Source organism: Pinus tabuliformis, chromosome 2_2, assembly GCF_031772625.1.
Source record: "Pinus tabuliformis cultivar Carrire ecotype Pingquan chromosome 2_2, CPIR1, whole genome shotgun sequence".
In the NCBI taxonomy this organism is placed as follows: domain Eukaryota; kingdom Viridiplantae; phylum Streptophyta; class Pinopsida; order Pinales; family Pinaceae; genus Pinus; species Pinus tabuliformis.
In genome coordinates, this window is record NC_142300.1 from 692,294,302 (window position 1) to 692,310,760 (window position 16,459).

Below are 16,459 nucleotides of genomic sequence, written 5' to 3' on the forward strand. Positions count from 1 at the left end.
CAGGGTTTGCTGACTATGTACCTACATCCATAACTATTATAATTCTATAGGTAACTATTGAAAAGGACCATAGTATATAAAAGTTTCACTTACCCTCACCGTTTGTGATGAATTCTCTATGCCTATGGGAGAATAGATACTATAAATATCGATACCTTCCATTTCTGCATAAGCTCTCTTCCAATTCATTGCACAACGCTACATCGAATTTTGAAGCACTGCAGCTGCCAATTACTTGCTCATAAAGTTGATCCGATATTAATGCATGATTCTATGCGTACTCATATGTTCCAATAAAATCTGTATCACTATTCATTACTCCATTTCCCACCTGCAGAAATTGAATGTTCGCGCTTCAGATTGATTGTGTACATAAGTTTCCCCATTTCAGAATTTAGCACGATGGCTTTATATGGTGTTTGCAACTTTTATACCCGAAATCTTCGCATCAAAAAATTCTTATATAGATTTCTCTATATGCATTTTGATTTGAGACCAATGAAGTTTTCTATAAATCACAAACGTGAGTTGAACTCACCATTATTCCTCTGAAATTAATAAACGACGCCTGCAACAAGCTTTTTTGTGTAAGATTTTTGAAGCCAACCCGGGAATGTAATATCCTATAATCAATAATCATCGTTAACACCTTCACTGAAAAATAAGTATTTCCGTCTGTATCAAATCAGCTTTCGAATTCTTAATTGTAGCGCTGAAATAGTTCGTCTTACCATCACAAGAGTTACAAAGTTATTAACAAGTATCATTACAGTGTCTGTCAAAAGCATCGTATCTCGAGTCTCGTGCATTATTTTTGGTGTACCAGCTTGCAATTACTCCCATCAAACTTTTAATCATAACAAAATTGAAAATAACAAAACGGTAGAGGCACTGCAGGGATTACAAACAATATTACCTGCGTAACTTTCGACTGCAATGCAAAAGCTTCGGAATTTATACTGTGGAAACCTGTTGAACCAGTTTACCAGGAATGCATACGATTCTAAGGCTGGAATAAAACAAAAAGCCCATTAAAGACTTTAGATTTCCTAGCATCGCTTAAACCCTCTAAGAAATCCACGAGTTACTGGTAAGCTTATCGCATCAAATTCGCAAGTTACCCGTTAGTTTATCGCCAGTTTGTGTATAATCGGAGGTTGTGTTCGAGTAGGAGAATCCAACGCCTGCTGGAGACTCCAAAAACAATACGTTCGCCGCTGTGGGAAGCATGGACGCTTTAGTAATTTCGCCTAACATCTGGTTAAAAATGTGATTTATCCTAAGATCATTATCCAGAAGGAGTTTGTAGGAATATTGAGAAAGAGTTTGTAATAATATTGAGTTGGAGTAATATTGAGTTTGTAGTATTTCAGTACATGATGTCTTTATTTATTGCTGGATAAGTATTACCTATTTTATAAAAAACAAAATAGAATATTAAGTGTGTATATTGGTAAAAAAATTGTTGTTTTTAATGGGAATCTCAAATTTTCAAGAATTGGTAATGGGTGGTAATTATTATACGAGATAAAATTTATAAATGTATGGAGAGTATTGTAAATTATTTAAAAATTTTAAATTAAAAACATAATGTATTTTAAGAAATTAAACAATTAAAGTAAAAGGTATAGTCATGGAGTCAGTAAAAAATAAAGTATATAAATGATAACATATTTAAAAAAATATTTAATAATAATAATAACATATAATAAATATAAAATTTAAAATATAAAAGTATTATTATTATATAAATAAAAGTTTAAAATAAAATAAAGAGATTTTTATATTAACATAAAAAAATCGTATATTTTACTAACACTCTAAAAAAATTATTTAGGTGATTTCTATGGGCCATTTACTGGGACAAATAATTATATTTACCAAGGGCCAAAAACATATTTATAAAAGAAGTATGGTAAAAAAATAATAATATGATTAATACCAAGGGCAAAAATGACATAGATATCAGCAATTTATAAAAAAGTTAAAATGGGCCTATAATAATAAAATAAAAGAGATATATAAATAAATAAAAATTATTTATAAATAAACCTATGGTTTATCTAATACCATTAAATATGAGATTTTCATATTTAAATAACCTATTAAACTTACTAACGAAAAATATAGGCTTTATTATTAGGTTGAATGCCTTGGGCCAAATTAAACTTACCTAACATATTACTATTATTAAGCCTAAAATATACTTTATTTATGAATTTACCTATTTATTGGAAATTATATTAAAATAATTATAATATATAAATATATAATATTAATTATTTTGTTATATGGTATATATTAATACAAGGTAAATAATAATAGTTAGATGTGAAGATATAGAGGAATTCAATGAGTGATAGAAGTGAAATATATGGAGAGGGTGAGAGGATGAAGATAAAAGAGAGGAGAGAAGAGTGAGAGAAAGAGAAGGGTAAAGAGAGAGGGGAGGGAGAAAGAAAGAGAGAGGAAGAAGGGAAAGATGAGAGAGAGAGGGAGAGAATGAGAGGATTGGAAGAGAGAGAGAGAGAGAGGAGAGTTAGATAGAGGAAAGGGAGAGAGAGGACTGAAGAGGAGAGAGATGGAGATAGAGAGAGGAGAGATTGGAGGGGGAAGGGGGAGAGATGAAGGAAGAGGAGAGAGGAGGAGTGAGAGAGAGAGAGAGATGGAGTGAGAGATGGAATGATGAGAAGAGGAGAAATGAGAGTGATTGAGAAGAGAGAGAAAGATGAGAAGGAGAGGAGAGATAGAGAGTTGAAGAGAGAAAGAGAGAGATAGAGAGAGGGGGAGGAGAAGAGAGAGGGGAGAGAGGATTGGAGAAGGGAGAGAGGATAGAGGAGGGGAGAGAGAAAGAGAGAGAGAGAGGAGAGAGAGGGAGGGAGAGAGAAAGAGAGAGAGAGAGAGAGAGAGAGAGAGAGAGAGAGAGAGAGAGAGAGAGAGAGAGAATTGGAGAGAGAGAGAGAGAAGAGAGAGGAAAGAGAGAGAGAGAGAAGAGAGAGAGAGAGGAAGAGAGAAGAGAGAGAGGAGAGAGGGAGGGAGGAGTGAGAATGAGAGGAGAGAGAGAGAGAAGAGAGGAGGAAAGAGAGAGAGAGAGAGTGATGAGGGAGAGAGATGAGGGAGAGTAGAAAGGGAGAGAGAGAGTGGATGATGAGAGAAGAGAGGGAGAGAGAGAGAGGAAGAAGAGAGATGAGGGAAGATAGAGGAGGAGAAGAGGATGATAGGGAGAGAAGATGGATTTGGGAGGAGAGAGGAGGGGAAGAAGGAAGATATAGAGTGAGAAAGAGAGAGAGGAGAGAGAGAGTTGAGAGGGAGAATTTGGAGGAGAGAGTGTGTTTGAGGGAATTAGGATTAGGATAATAAGAGAGAGTGAGAGATTGAGAGTTGAGAGAGAGAGAGGAGAGAGAGAGGGAGAGATAATATGTGTATATGAGAGATAGAGAGAGATATGGAGAGATGGAGAGGGAGGAGAGAGAATGGAGTTGGAGAGAGAGAGGATAAGTAAGAGAAATGGAGAGAGAGAGTGGAGAGAGGGTGGATGTGGAGAGAGAGGAGAGAGGAGAGAGGAGAGAGGAGAGAGTGAAGGAGGAGAGAGAGAGAGGGAAGAGAAAGAAGAGGGAGGAGAGAGTTAGAGGAGAGAGAGGAGATTGAGAGGGGAGAGGAGTAGAGAGGAGGGGGGAGGAGAGAGGGGGATAGAGAGAGGAGAGAAGGGAGAAGGAGAGAAGGAGAAGAGAGAGAAGGAAGGGGAGAGAGAGAGAGAGATTGGAGAAGAGAGTTTATTTTTGTTTTTATAGAGACAAAGGGAGATGTGATATATATTTATAATAAAAAGAAAGAAATAGAGAGTGAAAAGGTATGAGAGAGGATAGATAGGGATTAGAGATTGTGATTGATTTATTTTTTTTATTTAGAGTAATAGTAAATTTATATATTGGGAATATAGATAAATTTTTGAATAGATGCATTAATATAGATATTGATCTAGAGGATAAGCATTGTTTTCTTTGACTAGATATGATTTCAATGTAGATGATGATTTATGATTTGATACATGACTTGCATTTTAGTGTAGATGATCTCTATTGATATTTGATTTCTTGCACTAGATTCATTGATTTCAATGTAGATGATTTCTAATACTATTTGATTACTTGCACTAAATGCATTAATTTCAATGTAGATGGTGATTTCTAATCCTATTTGATTGCTTGCACTAGATGCATTGATTTCAATGTAGATGATTTCTAATCCTATTTGATTGTTTGCACTAGATGCATTGATTTCAGTGTAGATGGAGATTTCTAATCATATTTAATTGCTTGCACTAGATGCATTGATTTCAATGTAGATGTTGCTTTTTAATCTTATTTCTTTACTTGCACTAGATACATTGATTTGAGTGTAGATGTTGATTTCTAATCCTATTTGATTGCTTGCATTAGATGCATTGATTTTAGTGTAAAATGCTGTTTTCTAATCTTATTTGATTGCTTTCATTAGATGCATTGATTTCAATGTAGATGTTGATTTATAATTTGATATAATTGGATGTATGATGGAACACTAAGTTTAAAGTGATTAGATTAAAATTGTGCATTGATTTTAGTGTAAGCACAAAAAAATATTAACAATGTACTTTGATTTTTGTGTTATAGTAATTCAACCTATTAATATTGGAGAGAAAAAGAGACAAGGTGTGATGTTTACTACAATAGCTCGAGCTAAATACTCAAATGGTTTACGATTTAACCTATCATTTTCATATAATCAATATGAAAATATGACAAAAGTAACAAGGGTGACAATGAGAGTAGTACAAGAAAATAGTTTGAGATTAATCACAATGAAGACTATTTGTAATTGACTGTGTTCTTCTTATTCACATTTTTTATCATTAACACTATTACATTATCAGTTTACTTTCAAAAAATTTATTTCATCATTTTTCATCATTAAAATTATTAACAATATTTATCACCTCAACAAACTGAGGTAACTAACAAAATTTAAAATTTAAAACACCAAATTAATCTCAGACATGTTTATCATATTTAAAATGATTATATTAACATTAGATGAATTTACATATTATTGAGAAAATTAATCATATGTTCATTAGATTTTTGTGTTATAGTAATTCAACCTATTAATATTGGAGAGAAAGAGAGACAAGGTGTGATGTTTACTACAATAGCTCGAGCTAAATATTTAAATTGTTTACGATTTAACTTGTCATTTTCATATAATGGATATGAAAAGATGACAATCAATATGAAAAGATGACAAAAGTAACAAGGATGACAATGAGAGTAGTACAAGAAAATAGTTTGAGATTAATCACAATGAATATTTGTAATTGACTGTATTCTTATTATTTATATTTTCTATCATTCAACACTATTACATTGTCCCTTTACTTTCAAAAATTTTATTTCATCATTTTTCTTTATCCAAATTATTAACAATATTTATCATCTCAACAAACTGAGGTAACTAACAAAATTTAAAATTAAAATCACTAGATTAATCTGAGACATATTTAGCATATTTAAAATGATTATGTTAATATTAGATGAATTTACATATTATTGAAAAAATTGATCATATGTTTGTTACATTTTTTTTGGTCGCACACAATTGAAATGAGCCTAGATACATCTTAACTCTAGATTTATCAAGCGTCGCGATAGATCAAATCTCTCGAGGTGCAAACCTTTCCTCAAGTTTTGCACTCAACAAAGAGGCTTGCACCTCGAAAGATTTGATTCCTCTCGGCGCTTGATAGATTCAAAGTTAAGGTGGATATACACTAGTTATACATACATGACTCACAAAAGCATTTGATATAGTTTCTTTTAATTCAATCTATTTTAATACAAGATAAGTAATAAAATAAAAAAAATGATAATTATATTTTTTTATTATTTAAATAAATTTATTATATTATTCTTTTAAAATTTTATTATTATTGGACATCTCATTTAAGATGGAATAATTTAAAATTAAGTACGATACAACTATAAGTTAGGGTTTTTGGAAGGAGTCATCAAGGTTTTGCACAATCTGACGCAAGACTCGTCCTCGGTGGGTTGGTCAAGTGGCATTGATATTCATCATCAACATGCAAGGATACCACACACAGATGATGGGGGTGGCTCCTCTTTCCATGATGTAGCCAGCAAGGAAAACACTCTTAGGATAGGGCTAAACGGGCCTAGATCGAATCCATCGATGACTGAGGAGAGACCACTAATGGGTGTGTCATGGCAAGATCGAGGAAGGAGTTGACACCATCCAAAGGCTATGAAAAACCTGAAGTTTGTAATACCAAACAATAGACTAGATAAATCCTACTAATACATGAAGGATCACCCCCTGATCTGCAAGTTCATCTATATCTAGCCAAGGAAATAGGAGATAATCCAATGGATCTAATCCAAATGGAATAAAAAACGACTGGTGTAGCTCAGCCTACACCCAAATGGTTTCTTCAGAGTAATCTTTGCCAATCTAGAAGACAAAAAAGAAATATTTGAGAATGGGCCATACTTCATGAACAATGTGCAACTATTGATTAGATACTTGTATGAATGTTATAGACCCGAGAAAGAACAATTTCAAGCAGCCCCAGTCTAGGTTCGCCTTTTTGCCCTTCTCGAGTATTTTTGGGAACCAGATATCCTCGAAGGGATTGGGAATGCGATATGAGATTTTGTTAATATCATTGAAATCACAAAGGGGAGACGTCATGCAGCATATGCTTGAATTTATGTTCACATGAAATTTCTCAGCCTCTACTGAAATCAATAGATTTGGAGTACCATGAGTCCATCTGTACACAACCGCTAGATTATGAGCATGTTCCCTTCAAATGTCAGAGATGTCATGAATATGTCCATTTGTTTCGTAAATTCCTACTCACACTAGAAGAAGAAGCACATAACATAACCAAGAAGGATGAGTGTGGCTTCCAACTAGTGGGAGGAAGGCGCAATCATGCAACTTCTAATCAACCACCTCAACCAAGAAATCATCCAGGTCCACCTTTGTGAGAAATTGCACTGGCAACCTAACCACAGGCTAAATCCCCAAAATTTTGGTTTGATAACCCTTTCACAATTCTTGAGAATCTAGAGCTACAAGAGGAACCTACAGGACAATCAACCCAATTGGATCTACAAGCAATGGAGGTGGGTAAATAGAGTTCTAAAATTGTAGAAAATCTAATTCTAAAAAGGAAACCACCATAAGACTTGGAAGAAGATTGTAGACTTAAGGAGATCCTTATTCACACTAGAAAGGTTTTGGAAGCAGAGGAAAAAAATAATAGGTTTAGATCCAATGAGTGAAAAATACTTGAATTATTCAAGGTTTGGATCAAAACTTATGTAAAATACATCCCTTCTAATCATCTAATCCGCTTCTAGAAACTGTTTGGGAAATTATGCACGTGACTGACAAAATCGGATGGCGATAATAAATCTCAAGGCTTGAGTAAGGAAGGTGGAGTTGTACCCCACCCATACCCAGACCAGAGCTCCTCTGTGAAAGGGAAAAATGGGTGAAAGCCGAAGAAGGAGGAAATTCAAGAAGTGGTAGAATTTTTGCTAAATTCCAAGAAAATGGTTCAGTTGACAGATTACTTCCCTTGAATCATTTCCCTTATCTAATGAAAATGGTCTCATGGAACATACATGGCTTGAATAGTAAAAGCCAACTTTGTTCTCCGAAAATCAAAATCAATAAGGTAAAACCAGATATTATATTATATCAAGAGACAAAGATTGTAGGAGATCAAATCCAAGGGGTGAGCCAACTTCGTTGAAGAGGTAATGAAGTCATGGCACTTTATCCATTCAGAGCATCAAGAGGGATTTTCGTCTTATGTAATCCTAACTAGGTTGTGTTCTAAGACTGGCTAGCTGCCCATCATAATGTGTGGGGGTGCTTTCGATGTATTGGGTCAGATACCTAGATCAACCTAACAGTAGTATACAGCCCCTCAACCCTGAAGGCAAAAGGCTTGTTCCTCAAAGAGGTTATTGGACTTGAATCATGATTTCCAAACGTAGAATGGATCATTGGGAAAGACTTTAATATGATACGGAACCTGGAATAAAAGAGAGGTGGAGTCAGGTAGTTGGATCGAGTCTCTGAGATGTTTAATGAGACAATAGGTAAGCTACACCTGGAATATGTGTCCACCAAGAATGGAGTCCATACATCGAACAATAGAAAGGGAGGATAACAAAAAGTTTCAACCGAATAGACATATTTCTCATATTGGAGGATCTGAACCTAAGGGATATGTTCATTGAAGCATCCATCATGCCCTCTCTAGGCTTTGATCATTGGCCGATCTAACTCAATATTGCTTTCAAGTCACTTCCTTAAAACATGGCTTTTAGATTTGAATGTTTTTGGCTCATGAATTTGGGTTTTGTGGATAAGATGCAAGAATGGTGGCAGGACTTGGAGGTGCTAGAGGGTATGAAGATGCAAACCTTCTGTAGGAAGCTCAAGGCCCTCAAATTGCAGATTAAAATATGGAATATATAAGAGTTTGGAGACATCTTTGAGGAGAAGAAAAAGATGGAAGAGAGGATGGAAATAGTTCAAAGCCAGATCATAAGGGAAGTGAGATTAGAAGCCTTGGCTGGAGAATAAGGTAGATTGGTGACCTAGCTCAAAGAACAATGCCAACAGGAAGAATCTTTGTGGCGTAGAAAATATAGGTTTCAGTGGTTGAGGGAGGGTGAAAGAAACTCAAAAAAAATTCATAGATCCATGATTAGCCACTACAAAAAAAAAAAAAATTGAATTGTCCCTCATCTCCACGAAGGGGACTAGGTTGGGAAGTCACCAAGATATGGAGCAGGAATTGATCTCTTTCTTTTCCAATCAACTGTCAAAAGATGATTAGGATCAAACAAAGGATATAGAGCGAGTCGCTCGATGCATCCCTCTAATTGTGTTAGAGGAACAAAATGCAACTCTGATGAATCAAATAACTGTCGAAGAAGTTGAAGTTGTAGTGAAGGACCTGCCTACGAATAAATCTTTAGGTCCTGATGGTTTCACCTTGGAATTCCTTAAGGCTTGTTGGCTCTTCTTGGGACCTGAAATAGAAGATCAGGTGGAAGAGTCCTGAAAGAATTAGAAAATTTGGTTGGGATTGAATGTTATTTTCCTCACCCTAATTCCAAAATATAATGTTTCCAGTGATCCTAGTATACTTTGTCCCATAGCCATCTGTAATGTGATCTATAATATCTTATCCATTGTTCTTTTCCATTGATTGAATCCAATCTTGCATTAAATCATTAGTTCGAAAAAATATGCTTTCGTGGAAAGCAGAAAAATACTTGATGTCATAGTGTTTGCACATGAAGTCATCCACTCTTTGGGGAGTAGTAAACAGGTTGGTATGTTGGTGAAACTAGATCTCTCAAAAGCCTATGACCAATTAAGCTCGCAGTTTCTTCTCTCAGTTATAAAGGGGTTTGACTTTACAGAGGACTGGATATGTTGGGTCCAGTCTTTGACCCCTACCCCATTATTTTTATTTCTCCTTAATGGTTCACCCACAACCACCTTCAGGTCCTCTCGAGGTTTCAGACAAGGAGATCCAATCTCCCCTTTCTTATTTATCATTGTTTTTGAAGGGTTGGGTCATTTAATTAATGTTGCAGTGCATGAAAATGAGCTAAAGGACCTCCATCTTCTGTGTATGGATCTTCCTATGACACACCAATAGTTTATTAATGATAACTTACTTTATCGAGAACCACTGTTCAGGAAGTAGTAGCTTTGGATGGGATCCTTACTGAATTTCAAGTAGCATCAGGTATTTTCATCAACAAAGATAAGTCTAATATTCAACACTCCTAAGCATATGCAAAACAACATAGCTTGTATAATGGGTTTCTCTATTGATACTCTCCCCTCGAAATACTTAGGAGTCCCATTACTAGCTAACCCTTTACGCATAGTGTGTTGGGGAGAAGTCTGTAACAATTTCATGAAAAAACATTCCAATTGAAATTTTTGAGTGCTCAATCTGGCTAACAGGGTTACCCTCCTTAAATTTGTCCTCTAAGCCATCTTAGTTTACCATATTTCAGTCCTTCCAACACCTAAATGTGTTTATAGAGACCTGGTTTAAATATTTTGTAAGTTCCTTTGGTAAGGAGCTAACTTGGATGGGAAATGGTCTCTAGTAGCTTAGGACAAGCTCTGCCTCCCGAAAGATTTTTGAGGACTTGGGTTGTGAGATCCAGAGAAAATAATTGAGGTCATGGGAGCCAAATTGTGGTGGCATTGCATCCAAGGGGGTACAAAAAAATGCAAACACATCTGGGTGCATAAATATGGACAATGAAGATCATAGACCACCCTCCTCTGAGACCCATCTATGACTACAAGATTGTCCCCCTTGAACCTTGACGTCTAAAACAGTCACATTATCATGGACCATTACTGTTGGGAAATACATAATGGAACCATAACCTTATTTTGGGAGAATTTTTTGGGATAAATTGTTGTGTCTAGATTGGAACGATGACTTGCAAGGAATAAAAACAACCCTAGATCAACAAAATGTAAGAACAATGGAAGATTTATAGAAGGAGGGTCACGGTCAAGAGGAGTGGTGTATGTGGAAAACAAAGCGGGACTGGAAGATATAAGGGACCCTAGAAATTTGGTCAGCTTTGAATCATCTATTGTAATAAAGATGTATCCCCATGTCCCAAGCCTTGGATAAGCTTAGATGGGGTTATAAGTCTTTGGGATGGTTCTCAATCGAGGAAGCCTACCTCATTAAGGTTGACATCAATCCCTTGTCATGTGAAATATTTTGGGACAAATTATGGAAGTGGAAGTTATGGCCAAAGATCTCGTAGTTCCTATGGTTAATTGGTCATAAATGCATCCTAACATGGGACAGACAGATAAAAAATGGGTATATTAGGTTGTCCTAATGTCGTTTGTGTAAGAATAAAGAAGAAACAATTAACCACTTATTGAATTAATGCCAAGTAGTAGAAGAGGTATCATCAAAGGCCAAAAATATCTTTGGAAAAATATATTGGGCACATGACAACCTGCTAACTACAGTAGACAATTGGAGGTGATCCCGATTCAAAAAACCAATTTCCAATCGAGCATGGATCTTAGTACTTATTTTCCTTCTCTGAAATATTTGGAAAGAATGAAACATAGTGGTCTTCAACAATCAGGAACCATGAAGCCTCTCTATATGGAAGACAGTCAAAGAGAACATTTAGGAAACCCTTATGTCCGAGAAATGGGAGGAATATGAATGGAAAGTTGATCAGACTGAATCAATGATTCTCTCCTTTCGCAATTTGTCTCTGGAGTTGATATCCCAACCTACCCATCTACAAGAGACATCAATATCATATCGTTGTCCATCTTCAGTAAAACTCCCTTCATTTTTGTAAAAATAAATTTTGATGGGGCCTCAAAAGATAATCGACAACGACCGGTGGGTTTCTAAGGGATTATTCGAGATTCCATAAGATCCTCAATTGGTATTTTGGCATGTTATTGTGGATTCACAACCAACAATGTATTTGAACTAACCAACCTTGAAAAAGGTCTCCTTGCTTAAAAACTAAGTTGCCTAAAGATTTAGATATCGGGAGACTCAGAAATCATTATTCATATGGCGCAAAATATGGCATATGGATCCCCCCCCCATCTAAACTAGTTTACAGCTGGAGACTAGAATCACATGCATGGCATATTAAATTTTGATCAATGACTTCCCATATGTCATAAAAGCTCACTCCCAAAGAGCTGGCAATAATATGGCAGATTGGCAGGCATATTGGGGCACCACAAAAGGACATCAAGATGCAGTAACTAATTGGAACTCGGCTCTAAGTTCATTTGACCTAGATCTAGGAGAGGTGGCCGACATCTCCTAGTTAATAGATGAAGGCAATAATTCCCCGATGTGGGTGAACAGTCAAAGGACCAAATAGCCTTAGTCTTCCCCCGATCTAGCATGTGGAAAACATGTTCTTCTCCTTAATGGTTATTAAATGACATGATGTCCGACCTTTGAATCATCTAGAGGCGACGAGTATTTTTATGGTGTTGCTTAGTTGAATGGGGAATGTTGTTGCGAACTAGGAGATGAATAGAGAGTGTAGGATGACAAGTTTCAACAGCAGCCCTGCCAATATGACTCACTCAAGTTTCTGAATGGGTAGCAAAGGATAAAAAAGGGTTCGAATGCATGAGCTTTTGTTCTGATCGGCCCTCAGGTGTTTATCTGGGATCCAAGAGCACGATTATTTTTGCCTGATGGTCTCCTTCTCTGGCTAGGCTCTGCAACCACTAGCGACGACTTCCTCTAGTAGCGTTTGCCCCTATCCTGTGTCTTGTTCATTGGAATTTAGGTACTCTATAATTTCTTGTTGTGGATTTATCATAGGTCCTTCATTTATTAGGTTTTAGGATCCTGGCTTCTATTTTGGGGATTTTCATGCTTGGGGTATTGGTCTCTCTTGTTGTGGCCAACTCTGTGGGGCATTTATGTCGTAGGGTTGTTCTTTCGCCTCTCCATGTTCTGGTGGCAATTGTGTTACCAGTAATTTTTGGGTGGGAAAGTCTCTTTGTCTCTTTTGTCCTTCTCCTTTCTGTTGTTAACTATTCATAGGTGCTTTCAGTCCATCCCTCCCCTGGAATTGGTTAATAGTGTTTATTGTTTCACTGCTCAACAAAATTCTAATTGGAGCATTGTCAATAGAAACGCGTTTTCTATCTGCGAGTATTGGTTAGGGTGGGGAAGAATTTCTATTTTTCAAGGCCTTATCGGCATTTGGAAGCTCTACCTAGGGTCGACTAAGAATTTCGTTACCCCTGATTTTCATGGGGTCAGCCTTTATTTCTAATAGTTTGGTCTATGGGTGTTTGTTCTAGGTTCCTGTAGTAGGTGTCATTGTGGGAGTTGGCGACCAATTTATGGTTCAGGCCTGTGATATTTGTTTGTATGCATGTATGCCCCAGTAAAGGGGTTGACCCTGAGATGTGAGGGCCAACATGGGTAGGTCACAGCTCAAGCAAATAGAGACAATTTGTCTATAGTAGATTCAACGAGCAGGGAGAGAGAGGGTGAACTATTCTAGGACCAAGGCCGCTCCCCGGGATGTGTGGAGTTGCTAGTCACCTTGGAATCGCTAACTGCACAATTGAGGGGAATCCAGGCAGGCCCAGTCATCCTTAGGGAGCATAGATACAAAGACAAGAACAAATTAGTGGTGTATATGAACAACATCGAATATAGTCAGACAAAGATTCTAAAGCAGTTGGCCAACTTACGCAAGAGAAAAGAACAAACTAATGGTTGTCTGCATGAACCGGAGGTCAAAGTAGAACACATAGATTTCCATGTGCATGAGCGTCTTGGCCTACTGGTAATGCATCCTCCAATGCGCCCTCCTCAACCACCAGTTTGATATGTTGCTCACAAGATGTCTTCTAATTTTGTCTCTCTTTTGGCATGTATGTCTATCTAGCCCTTCAGAACTAAAGGATAGCTAGAAAATTCTTTCGCATACTCTGGTCAGAGTGAAGCTCGGAGAGCTCTTGCGACTCATTTTGTATTTCGTATTTGCAAGATAATATAATGGAAGCTATTTGACCAGCTATATATATATATATATATATATATATCTATATATATATATATATATATATATATATATATATATATATATATATCAATTGAAATTATAATTGTCGTATATCATGTAAAACATGAGATTCAATTTTTCATTCTTGTAATTTTTTCTTGATTTTAGGGAACATAAAGAAAGGAAAAATGATATCTAAAATTATACAAAAATAACTCATTGTTGTCAATTAGGTTATCATGAGTGATTAGGTAGAATGGTTGTTATCTTCTTCACCCAAATTTAACATGATGATGATAAATATTATATTGTTATCTTAACCCTCACTTTCCCATTCCTTTGAAAAAAAATCAATTTAATATTAAAAAAATAAAAATAAAAAATAAAAACAATTTAATATTTCAAAATTAACGATATTATTTTTACCTAAGTAATATCAATATATAAGGATATTCTTTTCATCAATTTAATGTATTTCAATCTGTATCTAAATCGAAATCTAAAAGATAGAAGCTTTCTAGTAAATCTAAGCTAATACCGTCTTAATTAGTACCATGAAAGGTATTTCAGATCTGTAATATTAGACCTATCCCAGATGGAACTAATTTACGTTGCAAAAATGTTAACCTAATCCATTAGAGCAATCTACAGAGGTAAAAGAATAAACATGTATGTATATCTCTACAATTTCCGGATATAAACGAGGACAGTACTGGCCTTGGTTCCATGCGTACGGGTTGTCGCTCAGAGTTCTCCCATCTGGGTTAACGCGAAAAGGCCCTAATTCCGCCATTGCTCCAAATCCTAACGACGAGCATCCGGGCACTGCGACAACATTCTTTTGTGAGAACCAGGAGAACTGAGAGATACAATTATTATAGGAAACCTATGAAAAACGAATATTCAAGAGAATTACCGCCGTTAAGCCAGAGGACTAGCGGCTTATTGGAGGGATTTTGAGTGGCCTCGGTTAAATAGTAGAATAGCGCCCTGCCGGCCTCGGTATCGACTGTTACATATCCAGAGTACTGCCGGAATTTGAAACCAGCCGGCTGCCCCGGGAGGCCTTGTGGCAGATAATCGGCTTCTTGCGAGGGCTCCTCTGTCAAATATTCGGAATCATTCTTGAAGCTGGTAGTCGCGCTCTCACTCTCCCACATGGTAATTTTTATGGTACGGCTTCTGCTTCTTATAGCTCTGCGCCATGACTGCAGTTTGTCACCTTGAGAGGTTAGCTGATGAGTCTGAGCAACTGCTGCGACCAAAAGGATTGACAGAAGAAAAAACTGTATTCTCTGCATCTTGACAACCAACAAACGAAGGAAATCCAAGGTTGTCTTCTTGATTAGGGTTATAGGGTTACGAATTACGTACTAATCTTGACAATCAACCAACGAAGGCGAATCCCAAGACGTCTCGTTGATTAGCGTTATCGATTAGATGACTAATCTAAATAGAGGTCTCGATGGTCACCGAAATAGCTCAGGAACACGAGTAAAGTTAAACATATTTGATTTCACTTCTCTGTTAAACTGTTGAAATATTCCAAAATTCCCAAAAGATAAGCCACCTTTGCTAAATTGTTGAAATATTTCAAAATTTACCCCCAAAAACAAGGATAAACGGAGAAAGAGTGAAACAGGTTACATCTCGGAAAGAGGTGGATTGGAAACAGACGGAGAGGAAGTCCGTTGACAATCAGGAAACAAATGGTGTTCCAACAAGTCACGTATACAGAATCAAAGCATCAACAAATATGATTTGATTAGGATTCCGTTCCGTTTTGTTTTTACTAATAAGTTTGGATAAGTACAATGAAGTTTAAAAATTTATAAAAATTAATTAAATTATAATTTTATTTCAAATTATTATTATTATAATAAAATAAGTATATATAAATTTCAAAATATAAAAATTAACCAAAGAAAGTTATTTAAAATTATTATTTTTATTATAAAAATTTAAAAAAAAATATTAATTTAATTTAAAATTATTATTTTTATTATTATAATGCATTAACATAATATAAGTTAAAAATATATAAAATTCTGAATCATGAAAATTCACTTTAAATTATATCATGCAGATTTTAAGTTTGAAAATAAGTTTTACTAAAATACTGTGCTAAATATCATTACCTATCAATAACACATCTCAAAAAATTGAACTTATTTCATAAGACACTTAATCGTATCATAATTTTTTTATTAATGAATTTAATTAAAATGACAAAAAAGACATAACTACTTTCAAAGTAAATCTAAACCTATAGATTGGGCATACCACTAAAAATATTTTAGAATATCATATGGATATTAAATCCTTACTATGCACCTGATATTTTTTTATAATTAAATTAAAATTTTGAAACCTCTATTTCTAAATAGACATGTATATCATCATGGTTATCTCAGCCTTATAAAGTAGTATAACCTCATGAATTAAATAATTGATAAATATCGATAATCATCGATTAATAATAAACTAATAAACATCAAACACTTACTTCATCATACATCTATAGTTTTTCAAATTGAGAAAAATTCATGAGAATTAACTAAATTTTAGGTTAAATCATCAGATTCAGCTAACACAATTGATTAAATTCAAAATTGGCCAAATTTCATTCCCAGGAAAATATATTTTATTATTTAATAAGCTTCGCAAATCTCAATTCAAACACACACTAGTAATCACAATCGATTATATTCAGGTCAAATTTCATTCCGGGGAAAATTTATTTTATTATTTAATGAGGTAATTTTGAGGAAATTCGTCGAGTAATCTCAGGAAAT

The 16,459-nt window shown here is 35.4% G+C and overlaps 1 protein-coding gene across 1 annotated transcript in view; it reads right to left on the reverse strand.

Moving 5' to 3' along the window:
- Nucleotides 1-14,965, reverse strand: part of LOC149194560 (serine carboxypeptidase II-3-like) — a 50,084-nt gene extending 35,119 nt beyond the window's left edge. Inside the window, exons 1-5 of the mRNA XM_089407715.1 lie at nucleotides 14,581-14,965; nucleotides 14,382-14,489; nucleotides 1,122-1,217; nucleotides 917-1,009; nucleotides 732-826 (exon numbers count right to left, since the gene is read on the reverse strand). Of these exons, the coding sequence (XP_089263841.1) occupies nucleotides 732-826; nucleotides 917-1,009; nucleotides 1,122-1,217; nucleotides 14,382-14,489; nucleotides 14,581-14,965 (777 nt within the window). The remainder of the gene's footprint in view (nucleotides 1-731; nucleotides 827-916; nucleotides 1,010-1,121; nucleotides 1,218-14,381; nucleotides 14,490-14,580) is intronic.
- Between the last annotated feature and the right edge of the window lie 1,494 nt (nucleotides 14,966-16,459).